The sequence below is a fragment of the Marmota flaviventris genome, chromosome 14, assembly GCF_047511675.1.
Source record: "Marmota flaviventris isolate mMarFla1 chromosome 14, mMarFla1.hap1, whole genome shotgun sequence".
NCBI classification, from domain to species: domain Eukaryota; kingdom Metazoa; phylum Chordata; class Mammalia; order Rodentia; family Sciuridae; genus Marmota; species Marmota flaviventris.
Window position 1 is genome coordinate 92,950,315 of NC_092511.1, and position 14,880 is coordinate 92,965,194.

Here is a 14,880-nt window from a genome sequence, read left to right on the forward strand (position 1 = left end):
TGGCACAGAAGTGGGTAGCCCAGCCAGCAAGGCAGGAGAGATGCCTCTGAATTATTACCTCTGGCCATCAGCTTGAGCCATTGGGTGTGGTGTAGAATTAAAAACTATTACAAGCCATGGATACCTGCTTCTGGTGATGAGAAAGCTAAATTTATTCTTAAAGGTAGATGCCAAGGCAACTTAAAAATATAAGCATTCACTGCAATAATCCAACAAATTAATACTACTACCTTTCTAATTTCCATGCTATGATGACCTGAATCACAGACTTCCAAAGATGTCCATACCCTAATCCTAAACACAATCATATGCTTTGCAAATACATTAACTGACATGGCAACATCCTGGCAGGCCTTGACTAATCACATGAATCCTTAAGCAAAAAGCAGAGAACCTCTTCTAGCAGAACAATCAGAGAAAAAAAAAATGTGACAACCCAAAAAGGTCAGGAGTTGCTGATTGAGGGTGGAAGGAGGAAGAAAAAGGCAAAGGAGAGAGGACAGTGCCTGGAAGTTGGAGGCAGAAGGGAAGCAGATTCCCCCTGGAGCTTTCAGGAAGGAATGTAGCCCCGCCAATGCCTTGATTTGAGCTCAGTGGGACGCCTGTGGAATTTTAGATTTCCAGAAATGTGGGATAGCATATTTGTGTTGTCTTAAACCACAATTCACAAGAATTTGGGGTTGTGTTTTCATGTTTATTTCCTAAATATTATTGCTTTACTTTATGATTTTCAGCCTGTTCTGTGTCCCCTAACAAAGGATGCAAAGTAGCTAAGTGGGGACTAGGGGCATATTTTTAGGATAAGATGAGCCTTTAGCCAAGAATAGGAAGTGTAGGAGAGAGCTCCTTGCCCCACATGGAATCCGGCTTATAAAATGAGGATTTCATTTCATTAAGAAGAGTGGGAGTTTTTTTCTCATAGATGAGTGATCTTCAGCAAATCAACTCCCCAGCTCTCGGTTTTATGGAAAATGGAATCAGTGTTTGGGGGGATTATTGAGAATATATAATGAGGTCACACTTGTCAAAGGAGTTGCTGACTCTTCCTATGAGAGTTGTCTTCTATCCTGCCATCAGCTGAAGATCCTTCTGGACAAAGACGTTAACAAAACAAAAATACAATAAAACTCCCATTTATTGCATTTGAGATGGGACTAAGATCTATTTATCAAACTAATGACACAAGGTGTCTCCAGCCTTCCCACATCCATTCATGAACATCACCCTAGCCCCTGGGCCACCAGCAGCTCCCCAAATCTCCCTGTGGTCTGCCCCCAACTGATTGAAGTTATTTCCTTTCCATCTACCTCATAAATGCACTCACAAGTATTTAGCAACTTTCTACCCTTTGCTACTTATGCTTCTAGGTATTAACAGCAGCACTCTACAAGGAGACCCTTATACAAGCTCTGCCACATTTTTATATTTGTTTATTTACACTCTCCCTCTTCTACACAGCTTTTTTTTTTTAGGATAAGATGAGCCTTTAGCCAAGAATAGGAAGTGTAGTTTTTTTTCCTTGGGACTGGGGATGAAAAATAGGGCCTTACATAGCAAGTGCTCTACCACTGAGCTACATCCCAGGCCTTTTAATTTATTTTGATACAGTGTTTTACCATGTTGACGAGGCTGGCCTTGAACTTGCTAATCCTCCTGCCTCTGTCTCCTGAGTAGTTGAGATTAGAGGTGTGCACCCCGTTTATAGTTTTTGAATTCATATTCTTGAGACAAATTGGGTTAAATGGTTGTTCAATGAACAAATCAGTTAAATAATGAATGAACAAATGAATGAAAGCTTCATATAACAATTGCTCCATGATTCTTAAAGATGTTATTAGGGACCATGGTCCCTACTTCTATGATATCTCCATTTGGAGAAGGGCCAAGAGGGAAATTTCCAAGTGCTAAAAAGAAGCTGACTTTCCTCAGAGCACTACTGTTATTTATAATATTAAAGACACTATAAATCTTGATTCATTTAATAAATATTTATGTAAAGTATCACTTGCGTTAAGAGAGGAATGTGGTGTGTTCTGGAGGACAGCAGTGCTCAATGAGGTGGTATTTTCATATACAGAATTCTTCTCTTTTTGCTGTAGTACCTGGAAAACCCAGCAGCAAATGTACAAATGGCAGTGTCCAGCTTTTTCTCTGACTTCCTGGATTCACCTCCTGTCTACCTGGTCTCTTTCACACACATGTTTGATTTGCTATTTTACATATTTATGTAAGGGGCTTCAAATGCTTTTGAGAAAGAGATAAAGAGTAGAATGAAGCAAGTCAACAGAGACAGTTTATGAATTCAGGTGTTAGAAGACTACTACCCAAAACACCCGCCCCCCCCCCCCCCAACTCTACTTGGTTTCTCCATTAGGTAAGCTCCTTGAACTCTTTGGTCAACCCTCCCTTCCTCCACAATCCTGATGAGCTCTACTGCCATAATTTCATTTGGAGATCCTCCTCACTTCCTGGAAATAATTCCCCTTCTGGAATCTCTAGTCACCTAGAGAAATTGTGGTGAAGATAGTTTTTAATTCTGATTTTTTTAATTAAAAAATAAAAGTTAAAATGTCACAAACATTCCAAGGTAGTATGATAAATTTCTCCCTTGATTTTCACATGTTACATGTGACAACCAAAAGGTTGGAGGACCTTAAACATTGAAAGACTTCTCCTGTTTTGATCCAAGGCCTCTTTGTTAAATTAACTCTGCATGTATTTGCACATGTGTATGTAGATAGATAAATTATAGATCATCAGTAGATATGCTGAAAATTAAAACTAAGTAGTTAATAAGATAGGATTCTTTTTTCTAAGCAAATATAAAATCAAAAACAAATATAAAATCAAACTCTTATGGACTCTATGTTCCAGAAAATTGGGATGGTATACAAAAGAAAACTGAGACACTTTTTTTTTTTTTAATTTCAGGGTTCATTCTTTTGTTCATGTGATATTATAGGTTCACAATATCCAAAAATCCAATACCTAAAAGTCTCTGAAATCTAAAGCTTTTACCAACACATATCTGATGAATATGAGGCTGCATATGAACTGTAATGTGGATTCTCCTATATTTTATTCATAAATATGAAGGTTTGATGAGAGGGCTCCCCAACTACCACTGCAAGTGTATAGTGTTAGGTAGCATATAGTATATGCATTAGGCTATTTTTCTAAAATCCCTCCAAATTCTGAGATCTAAAGACATCTGTACCCAGGGGTTACAGATAAGTGATCGTGTCCAGGTCTGAGACATAAGACTGTAAACTTAATGATGACCCTATGATGACCAAACTTATGATGACCCTAAATCACTTTCCTATGAACATCATTTAAACAGATTCTTATTATGACCCACATTCTCTGTGCCTCTATCAATGCTGGTAATCTTAGCTTCCTGTTATACATCCTAGACATCCTCCTACTCTTCTACCTCCCAACTAACCAATATGACCATACTGCCACATCACAAGCATTTTGAGACATTTTCAGAGCTCTTTTAGTCTTATATATGGTACAAGAATAATAGATAAACTTTATGGGGGTAAGAAGTGGTTCTTATTATTTTTGTTTTCTGTTGTATCCCTAAAATCTTGTTCAATACTGTAGATGGTTAAACTGAACTACCATTCTTATCCATTTGTATAGAATAGGTTTGAACACTGCCATCTGCTGGCCACAGATAAAATTTGCATTCTACAGTGCTACATGATCAGTTGTTGAGCTTTTTGTATATTAAAAATATTGCAGAGCAGGGATTTGCTGTTTTCATGGCATAAGATGTGGAATAGCCCTAACTAATATGTTTAGTACTGTAGTGTGAAGGTCTTGATGAATAGCTTATACTGAACACATCTGTATCAAAATCTGCAGGCTCATTCACTTCATGAATTTAGGCAGTTTACTCTCCAGTAAATTAAGTTACGGCTGTGCCATGCCTTCAAGCCTAGCAACTCCAAAGGCTGAGGTAGGTAGATCACAAGTTCAAAGGCAGCCTCAGCAACTTAGTGAGGTCCTAAGTAACTTAGTGAAAACTTGTTTCAAAATAAAAAGGGATAGGAATGTTGCTCAGTGGTAAAGTACCCCTGGGTTAAACACCCAGTACCAAAACAACAACAAAAATATATTGAGAGTTAATCACACAAATGGCTCACAAGAAATGGCTCAAAGGAAGTTGTATTAAAAATATCTTTCACAGGGCTGGGGTTGTGGCTCAGAGGTAGAGTGCTTGCCTACCATGTGTGAGACACTGGGTTTGATCCTCAGCACCACATAAAAATAAAATAAAGATATTGTGTCCACCTTTAACTAAAAAAATAAATGTTAAAAAATATATATCTTTCATGCTGGGTGCGGTGGCACATGCCTGTAACCTCAGCAGCTTGGGAGGCTGAGACAGGAGAATCCCGAGTTAAAAGCCACCCTCAGCAATAGTGAGGCACTAAGAAACTCAGTGAGACCCTGTCTCTAAATTTAAAAATATACAAGATAGGGCTGGGGATGTGGCTCAGTGGCCAAGTGCCCCTGAGTTCAGTCCCCAGTACCACCAACCCCCAAAACATTTATTTCATTTTGTAAAAGGGTTTGATGCAATTAATTAATGGGTTTAAGTAGTTTAACTCTTGAAAGAATTCATTACAACACTTCTGCCGTCTGAGAGAGATTGGGTTTCAATGATACCCATTCCAATACCTAAGTTCAAACCAATTCAATAAATTTTTATTCACCCATGAATACCTGCAAAGACCTTGAAGAATCACCAATAATCATTTCCATAGGGTTTGACTCTAACATTTGGGAAAATGTTCTATTGTGATAAATCGGACAGATGGACAAAAGAAGAGGGAAAATATCCCAGATTCCAGAAAAAAGAAGTCTTTCTTCAAGGAAAACTCAAATGGAAGAATTTCCTTGGGATAGAAACAACATCATCAGGGAAAAATTAAACAAGCATAACTGTCCTATTTACAACCACAGGAGATACATATGAGGTGGTATGTTTCACTTTTCAAACCTTGTACATCTAATGGTAAAGTTCTATATAGGTAGTTTTGTCCTCTGGTTTATTTCAGCATTTTCTTTATCTTTGGTTTTCTGCATTGTTAATTTTCTGGTATTGGTCCTGCTTAGTGTTCTCTGAACTATCTAAGCTTGTGATTTGGCATCTGTCATTAAATTTAGAAAACCCTGAGCCATTACTACTTCAAATGTTGTTCTCTCTTTTTCTCTATCTAGTAATCCAATATGCTTATCTTACAATTCTCAAAATTGTCCCACCACATATGAATGTTCCATTCTTTAAAAAAAAAATCATATTCTTCTCTTTGCTTTTCAGTTTGGGAATCTTCTATTGACCTACCTTAAAATTCTGTGATTCTTTCCATGAGTGAGTCTAACCTATTGATGAGTCCATCAAAAGCAATCTGTATTTCTGTCACAGTGTTCTTGGTTTTTATCATTTCCTTTCTTAGTTTGTATCTGATTATTTTATCTCTTTGTTCTTTCATATTGTCTATTTTTTTCTATTAGCATCCTTAATACAGTAAGTAGTTATTTTCAATTCCCTGTCTGATTATTTCAAGACCTGTGTCATCTTTGAGTCTGGCTCTAATGCTTGATTTGTGTCTTCAGACTGTTTCTCTTGTCTCTTAGCATGTGTTGTAATTTTTTGGTGAAGACAAGATGTAGAGAGTAATAGAATCTCAGGTAGCGAGGCTTTTAGTGACAGCTTGAACATTAGTCTGACCAGCAGCTTAACTGTGTTGAATAGTTTCACAGGTAGAGGTGTCCAAACAAGTGTCTTTGAGAACTTTTGTTTTATTTCTCTCTTTCTTTGTCTTTGGATTTTCTCTAGGGACTCCCTGTCTTCATCTTGTTATAGGAACTGTTTACAGTTTTACTCAGTTGTGTGGATATGCCACATTTGTTTCTCCATTCACTTATTGATCAATATTTAGGTTGTCTCCAGCTTGGGGGTAGTAAATATATGTATGTATAAAAATCTCGTTTCATATCTCCTCTTCTATCTCTTTGTATCAGAGAGATATAATGTATCAGAGTATGAAAACTGGGTCATATGGTAGGTGGATGTTTGTTTCACTTGCTAAGAAATCCTAAACTCTTTTCCCAAGTGCTTATGCAATTGTGCATTATTGTTTCATGTCCTACAAACTCTTGGCAAAATCTTTTAATATTTAACCAATAAAACAACAAGTTGTCAATATGGTATGCTATAAATAAGAATGGTTATCTTAATCATATGCAATCTTCCAGTTCATGTTGGTGTTACATTTATTTATTTTAGTCTTATTTCATATCTGTCAGCAATGTTTCATAGTTTTCAGTATGCCGAACACTGTTGTTGGGTCTTTGGTATGACCTTAACCCATTTAGAAACTAAGCCTGTTATAATTTCATGGATGTCAGAAGAAGACATGAGATTATAGGACCAGAGGAAAAAAACTTCATCACTCATGAAACAGCAATCGGCACAGACACAAAGCATATCTGTATTGCTTTCCCTCGCCTCCGTATCCCATAAGCACAATGAGGTAGACCCCTATGGATGCCTCACACATAGTGTTTTGCATTACGATTGAAGAAGACAGATCTTGGCTTATCCATTGCTTTTTAAAACAGTAAGCTTTCTTTTTTGACCAGTTGGGAGATATTATCTCATGTTTCAGGGTCACAAGGTGTATATTCACCTGGTGAAAATAAAAGATTGGCCAGATCAGTGCTATCCTGGTATACCCATCATGAAGTGTAGGACAGTAGACCAAAGGAGGATTGTCTCTCTGCACATTTTGGTCCTATTTTTCCATATTTAATATTTCAAAGATGGTTTTGTACTCAAACTCTGATTTCTAATAATACATATGAATAAAATTCTATACTAACTTTGTATTCTGCAACCTCACTCAAATCACTTTATTAATTTTAGTAAATTTTTTGTAGATTTCTTAGAATTTTCTATATAGACTATGTGATCTGTGATTAAAGATGGTTTTACTTCTTTTCAAATATAAATTTATTTCTTCATCATGCCTATTGTACACAATCTTTTCTTTCTCTTGACAAAACTCACTGAGAAGACATCATCAGGGTTGCCTGTGGAAATAACTTGGAACTACTTGCTGGGGCACTTGGGAGGCTGACTTGGAAACCGACTGGGATGCCAGGTAAATTTCTGACTACATGGGTGCTACTGAAACTCCAGGGGATTAAGGACCACTAGATGTCTTGCACTCTTCTGGCTACCACTCTCCACAGAAGTAAGGAGAGAGAAAAGCAGATGAAGCTAGAAGAGAAGCCCCTTCTTCATGCAGTGTCCCTTAGCACCATCTATTGACAAAACTTGGCATGCCATTCAATAAGAAGCATTTACAGGGTCCAGTTTCAGTAGTGCAAAGCAGGGCAATAAAGGGCATATTTGAAACCGAGAGAAACAAAGTCTCTCATATAAAGTGATAACTGGCACATTCCGCCCTTTGGTTACTCAGATTCCAAATGCATCCTTCTATATTCATCTTTCAATTCTATGAAATAAAAATAACTGTTTCTACCTTACAAAAAGAAACAGTCTCAATAGTTGTACTCATTGTGGGCTACATTAATTATTCTTTAAATTTAGTCAATCTCTGAATACTGAATATTGTTATCTAAATACTAAATTGTAAAGTTAAGCTCCAACTACCTGTATATAAAATTATATTGGATGAAGGTTCAGAAGGAGAAAATAGTTAATACATAGGCATAATAAACAAAGAGGAAAATATGCAAAGCTTCTACAGTCCTCATTCTGTAACATCATGAAGTTATAGTTGACATCTATTTTTTCTTTTGCCACTGATTTCATACTCCACTCAGCAGAAATATCAACTTGTTGATCTTCTGTAGTTCATGGAGTGACGTGCATCCTTCATTCATGAAGGGTGTGATTCTTCAATAGTTCCGCCATTTTGTTTTCATGATATAGTCCTCTTGTATAATATCAACTGTTGCAATATGTATCAACTGTTGTATAAGATGAACTCAACTTCTCCTTGGTAATCAGAATCAAATACTCCAATCAGAAGAGTCATCTCTCTTTCTTCCAAAATGCCCAAGTGGTGGCCTCATCTTCTAATTCAACAGAGCTTTTGTTACACCTCCTAGTGGAAGCATTTCCACCCTGGGATCTAGCTCTCTAAGCCAGCAGAGCTCAAAATTCTCAGGTTATGAAGTAATTGTTCTGTCAGTGAATTATTAGCTGAATATTAAAAGGAAGCACTCTTGCTTTCACCCCTTGATTTCAAACTCATGTATTCTGTCCATTGAACAGACAGCACCATAAATTATTTCTGATTCAAAGCAAATTCTATATACCTTCAGACATATCTGTCTTTTCAGGGTGTTATCACAATCTGGCACTATAACTGCACCTTCAGTGAGCCAATCTTCCATTCAGTTAGGTCAGTTTCTCCTAGGTGATGATGAATAAGATCAGTTAATTCAACATAGATGGGCCCATTATTTCACTGTTTCACTCCTTTTGCTGTTAAATGAGAACACTGATCAGGAGCAATGTTTTGTGAAGTGCCATAGTGAATAAGGTACTCTGTGATTCAGAAATGGTAGCAGTGTCACAAGCATTCTGAATAGAGGAGACAAATCACATCAAGAATATGTGTTTATTCCACTGAGAATGACTGCACCTTCCATAATGGACTCAGTCTAATGTATCTACCAGGTTGCTAACTAGTCTTCTCCAGGAAATGGTGGTATAGAAGGATCTCAGTTTTGGTCTGTTTTGTTGGCAGATTAGGTGTAAAGAAATAGCATTAGTAAGGAGAAGACCATACTGTTAAGCTCATAGATAGCCTCTGCTTGTTGAAGAAGCATTGTGTGAGTGGTGACACCAAAGAGGGCATCATCATGTCTGTCTGATCACTAAGAACTGCCTCTGCAGTGGAAACTCATTCATGGGCATTCACATAGGACAAAAACATCTTCCACTTCCTGTTCTCCCTTGAAACATCCATTAACATACTTCTGCAGACTTCCTTGTCACTAATCTGTTGCATCCAGCCTGTTAGAAACTGTCCACAAATAGTATAATTTATTTTTGTCCATCTCTCACTATAGATAAAATAGACAAGAAAAAGCACCATTTGAAGTTCCAACCACTGGGAATACTTTTACTCACCATTATCTTTCAGAGTTGCCTCTGGATAGTATGTAGTAATCCAGCTGCCCACTTTCAAGTGGTGAAGAATACCTTGCATAGCTATTTATAAACCAGGCTCAACTTTGTTTCTTCCTTGGTCAGCTGGTTATAATGAACTCCTCAAGGAGGCTATGGGCAAGGACAGAATGTGGAAGATATCCCAATGGGTTTCAGTGATGAAGGATTTTTTTTTTTTTTGTACCAGGGATTGAAAGGGATTGAACCCAGTGGGACTTAACCACTGAAGCACTTTACCGGCCCATTTTTTAAAATTTTAAGACAGGGTTGCCACAGTCTGGCTGCAGCAAAATAGCCGGGGGGGTGAGGAGAGCCCTTTATTGCAGGACAGGAGCAGTATTTATACATTCCACACAGCTTATCTAATTAGCATAAACTAGATACATCAGTCAACCAATAAGGAATCTCCACACTTAATGGCTTGCTTTTGTTACTTCTCAAACCACTCCCTCTGGCATTTTGCCAGGCACCATCCAGACTTGTTTACAAACTCTTAACATTCTCCTGGCAAAACGCCAGGTGTTATTTTGACTTGTTTACAGACTATTACACAGGGTCTCACTAAGTTGCTCAGAACCTTCTCAAGTTGCTGAAGCTGCCTTTGAATTTGCAATCCTCCTGCTTCTTCCTTCTGATCCACTGGGATTGTAGGCATGCATCACTGCACTTGGCAGTGTTAAAGGATTTTGAATCAAGCTACAAACTTTAGTCCATAAGTACAAGTAATTTATTTTCCCTTTCTAGAATAGCCCAAAATTGATCTTCCATTTAATAATGCACACATACCATCTCATGTCTATGTGGGTATGGTGAGACAAAAAAATGGCTCCTCAAAAGATATTCATGTTCTAATCCTTGAAGCCTATGAGTGTTATCTTACATGGAAAAATTAAAGTTATTTTCAGATGTGATTAAAGTTCAAGGTATGGGAGATTATCCCAAATTATTCAGATAGTCCTTAAATGCAAACATGAATCCTTAAGACACGTACACAAAAGAGAAGGTACTGTGAGTACAGACAGAGTAGAGAGAGCTTTGAAGATCTCACTCAGAGACTGGAGTGAAAAAGCTTCAATCCAAGGGGGGCTGTCAGCTACCAGAAGCTGAAACAACAAAACTAAACCAAACAAGAAAAGCATTCTGCTCCAGAGTTTTCAGAAGGAGCACAGCCCTTCTAACTCCTTGATTACAACCCAGTGATACTGATTTTAGATTTCTGTCATACTGTAAAAAAATAAATTTGTTATTTTTAACTGCCAAGTTTGTGATAATCTGTTACAGCAGCTATAGGAAACTAATAAGGAGATTCAGAGAACATGCAGTTCATAGGCCATATATTCCATTGTTAGTTGTGTAGTCCCACCAAGGCCTGGGAGCAATCTAGAAGATTCAAAAGAATAATAGGTATGTGCTGAAGAGAACATATATTTGCTATAATATCTTAGCAATCTGTGCTGTGATTCTCACAGTGGCGTTGACAAAGGAACCAGGCAGTTTTCCTATTTGCCATAGACTTTTGTTTGTTTGTTTGGGTGGTTGGTTTTGTTTTTTGCAGTACTAGGAATTGAACCTGGGTCCTTATGCATGCTAGGAAAGCACTCTACCACTAAGTTACACTCCCAGTTCTGCCACAGATATTCTTAAGATCAGTGGATATACTGAATTGTGAGTCCTGATTATGAGAGCACCTTGTACTGTTCCCTGAACTTGCTGCAGAATCTTCTCTTACTGAATTTCCCACACAAAACTGTCAGCTTTACTGGTAACATTCTAGTTGGTTTGAAGTAGCATACTCAAATGGAAATATGTTGTCTTCAACACTCAAACAGCCCTAACAAGCATCATGCCTATTATTTCATGGTAAATGACAATGATGCAGGAGCTTGCCTTTCCCTTGAAAGGGATCCATGAACATGCTTCACATCTTTAATCCTTCAGAAACTTCAAAGTGAACAGCCCTGATTTTTGGTGGGATTCATCTCCCACCTGGTAGTTTGCATTTATCTTAATAAGTTACTTGAAATTCTTACTATATCTTGCAAATCAGATCCAACCAGTATAAAGTTGTAAATGTGGTAGACATGTATTGTGGGATGTTTTGGGGATTGTCAGGATGATCAAGATGTCTGTGAACAACTTTCTTACAGCAAGAGACAGAAGAACTTACTTGGCCTGAGGCAAAACTGAATATGTGCTGTTGATAGTGTGAAGTAAATGCAAATTTCGTTTTCAATTTGCCCTTACCAATTGGTATGGACGAAAAAAAAAGAAAGAAAGAAAGAAAAAGAAAAAGAGCATCAGCCAGGCCAGTTGTTAACAGTTGAAGTCTCCACTGACTATGTTCATGACAAATGACACCCATTCTCTAGGATGTACTTCACTTCTTCATAGGACATGCAGATGAATTAAACGGGATGGAATTCGTCTGGCTACCTTTGCTTCTTTTAGGCTTTGATGATGACATTCATCTCCAGCTCCCCAGGAATAAAGTATTGTTTCTGGTTTACTATCTTTACAAGGACATGTTAGAGAGTTCTACTTATGCTTTTCTATTATAATAGAGATTTCCTATGGGTCAGAGAGCTAAGGTATGAACACTGCCAGTTGTCAAGTATACAATTCCAATTATACATTCAGGAACTGAGGACATCCATTGAGCAATTGGGCCCACTGTGAATTGGCTTAAATTAAGATTCCATTTATCACCTGACCAAAAAAAAAAAAAAAAGATTTACTATAGCAGGCCTGACAATCATCTTTTGAAACTTCTGCTTGAAATACTAACCCTTGGCTGGTAACTGGAAACACTTTCATTCTCTTCATTTTGTGGCAAATCAAATCAGAGTTTGAAGTGTTAGTTCTAGAATTTCTTCTATTATAAAGCTTAAGCCTCCTACCTATTCCTACTTAGGGTTACTACTCAATTAGTCAAAAATACCTGTAGGTCAAGGCATTCTGATTACTGGGCTATCCAAGCTGCTCTTTATGAGAAATGTGCCCATATTATCTTTGGAATTTAAATGCTACCACCAAGTCTCTGATAATCTTGGAATCTCATTCTTGTCAGTCAGGAACTCATCTCACTAGTGGTATCATGCATGGCTAGTCCTGGCCAATGAAAGAGGGCAAAATCACAAACCTTTACAGGAATGCAAGCAAATCTCCCACAACATATTTCTCAATGCCTTAGTGAAGGGAGGGCTTTGGGGGCCTTCTTGTGAAATATTTTGGGAGATTAGACTGCAGTTCATACATGATAAATGCATTATAACATGCATATCTTCCCAAGCTTTTGGGTTCTTTTCTTCATATTATGCCAGAAAAACTCTGGCATCTAAACTTCATTAAATGTAGGCCACTTTAAGTACAAGATTCAGCCAACCAAGCAAGTAAGCTATTAGAGCCACCTCCAGCTGCACAAGCTAACATATCACATCTGGAATCTCTAGTGAATGTACCCATTAATGAATTTTACCTAATTTAAAATTCCCTGCTCTCTTAATCTAATATCTGCAAAAACCTCTCCCCAGTATAGTTCCAAGGTTTCTGCTGACTATATATTAGCAGAATCTTTCCATTTTTCTCATGTGTAAACAATTATCCCCCAGGTCATGGTGTGTACCTATCCTCTGGAGCATATAGATTTCAATTTAGCTATGTGTCTAGTGGCCATGGTGGGTAATTAATAATCATGAAAAATATGAACTTCACCTTCAACACATCTATCTCAGATGGTTCAATAACAAAATTCTAAGCAAAAAAAAAAAAAGACTAGTTTCCTCAGATTCAGGAAAGTGAACTATAGCTACTGACAAATGAGATTCAGGGGATTGAGGAGTTAAAGACCAACAGTTTCATTTGGATCCAGTCAGATGTCTTCATTCTAACTTTTGGTATCACATCCTTCCCTAAACAGATCCCTTACTTTTCCCTGAGAAACACTGCAAGATTGAATTTATCAGATCTCAGAATTCAGCCATAGACCCAGTTAAAATGGGATTTTGAGAAAATTTTGGTAAAATCTCAAGACTCTTCTTGATATCAGAATGAGAGAAATAAGGAATAAAATGAGTTGCTGAATAAAAGAGGGGCTCCTAACCATAGTTAATATTTATGAGGTACTTAACGTGTCAGGCACTGCCCTTAGGGGTTTATACACACTATATGGTATCATGCATCCATTTAATTTTTTTACATTGTACTCAGAAACTCCAAGGCTCTAGTTATAGGGCTGGGGCCTGCTATGTAACTGAGGAGACCCCTTCTTCAATCCCTGATTGTTGCCATCATGCCAGAAAGATTTCCCACATGTCACTCAGAGTAATAAGTATATGTTTATTAGAGGGAATAGGAAAGGGGAAAAGGGGACAGTCTCAAGGGAGAGAGTGGATTCTTTCAGAAGGAGAGGAAGTATGTCTCTCTTGCCCTCCTTTAATGGGTGGGTGGAGAGGGGTCCCAGGGAAGTTTCCAGACAGTCCTGCTGAGGATCACATCTTGACTTTTGACTGGCGGTAGGATGATATCAACCTTCCAAGCTAGTTGCACATGGTACCTCTAGATCACTTTGGTCCATGTTGACTTGTTCTAATTGAAACCTGTTCTTACAGATTTTGTGCTTAAGAGGAATTATCCTTATTACCCTGACTTCCAAATTCTAGTATACAGAACAGTCACAAAATCTCCCAATTCAGTATAATCTGTGCTCTTCATATTAGCATTTGGGGCCTGCATTTCTCCTGCAGATGACTGGTAGTTTGATGAGGAATGTAACAAATCCCATCAACCTAAGCCAGGCAGGGATGCAGGTAAATTGCTTCTTTAAAAGGAAAGAGAAGGTTAGCACAATGGGCCCAGTTTACGGAATTACTCCCTTAACCTCATGTTCCCACCACTCACTGTCCATTTCCTATCACTCTGACATGACATTTAGGTCCTCAGTGATCTTTGACCTTGCCTACCTCTCTGACCTCTCAGTTTCTTCAGAAAATTTCGATCATAAATCTCTCTTTGCAACTCAGTTTCAGTGCCCTCCTCCAAACTGCCTTTCTCAAGCAGTTCACTCCCTACTTCATTAGCCCCCACATCAAGACCGTGCCTTATATCATTTGTTACAATGTCCTTGGTTTTTATTTCTATTTATTGTATATCTACATTTTTTTTAAAATTTTTCATTTTGTTTATTATGTGATTATTATTACTCCATGAGACTGGCAGAGTCCATGGCTGTCTTGTTCCCACTGCAGAGCACCAGAGAAAGTGCTCAATAATCATACGCAGGATTTTCACAACTCTAGGTACCGGCCTACATTATTTCCCCTTGTTTTTCAAACAAGCACACCAAAGCTTGGTGATCCAACTTAACTTATTCTGTCACAGTGAACTAAGGACCGGAATCTTGACTCTTCAAGCCAGAGCTGGCCAACACCTACAACGACCCCCAGCTAGCATAAGAATCATGAAATTCCCTCCCATTTTTCAGTGACAGGGCAGCAGAGGAAACACAGCATTCTCGTAATCCACACAAAACTAACCCGCTGAGGCGCGCCATTTCTCGACCAGCCTGGGACCCCTAACCGCTGAGTGACAAGCCTCCAGCCACGGCGCCCCCACCGCTCCGCTGCCATGCGCAGGCGCGCTGCCCACTTCCGCCT

General features: G+C 38.2%; 1 protein-coding gene across 1 annotated transcript in view; it reads right to left on the reverse strand.

The window, feature by feature from the left end:
• The window catches only part of Tmem182 (transmembrane protein 182), a 68,892-nt gene extending 54,041 nt beyond the window's left edge, over positions 1-14,851 (reverse strand). The window contains exons 1-2 of the mRNA XM_027951797.2: positions 14,761-14,851; positions 9,191-9,340 (exon numbers count right to left, since the gene is read on the reverse strand). Coding sequence (XP_027807598.2) covers positions 9,191-9,193 — 3 coding nt within the window. The 5' untranslated portion in view covers positions 9,194-9,340; positions 14,761-14,851. The remainder of the gene's footprint in view (positions 1-9,190; positions 9,341-14,760) is intronic.
• Positions 14,852-14,880: the final 29 nt, after the last annotated feature.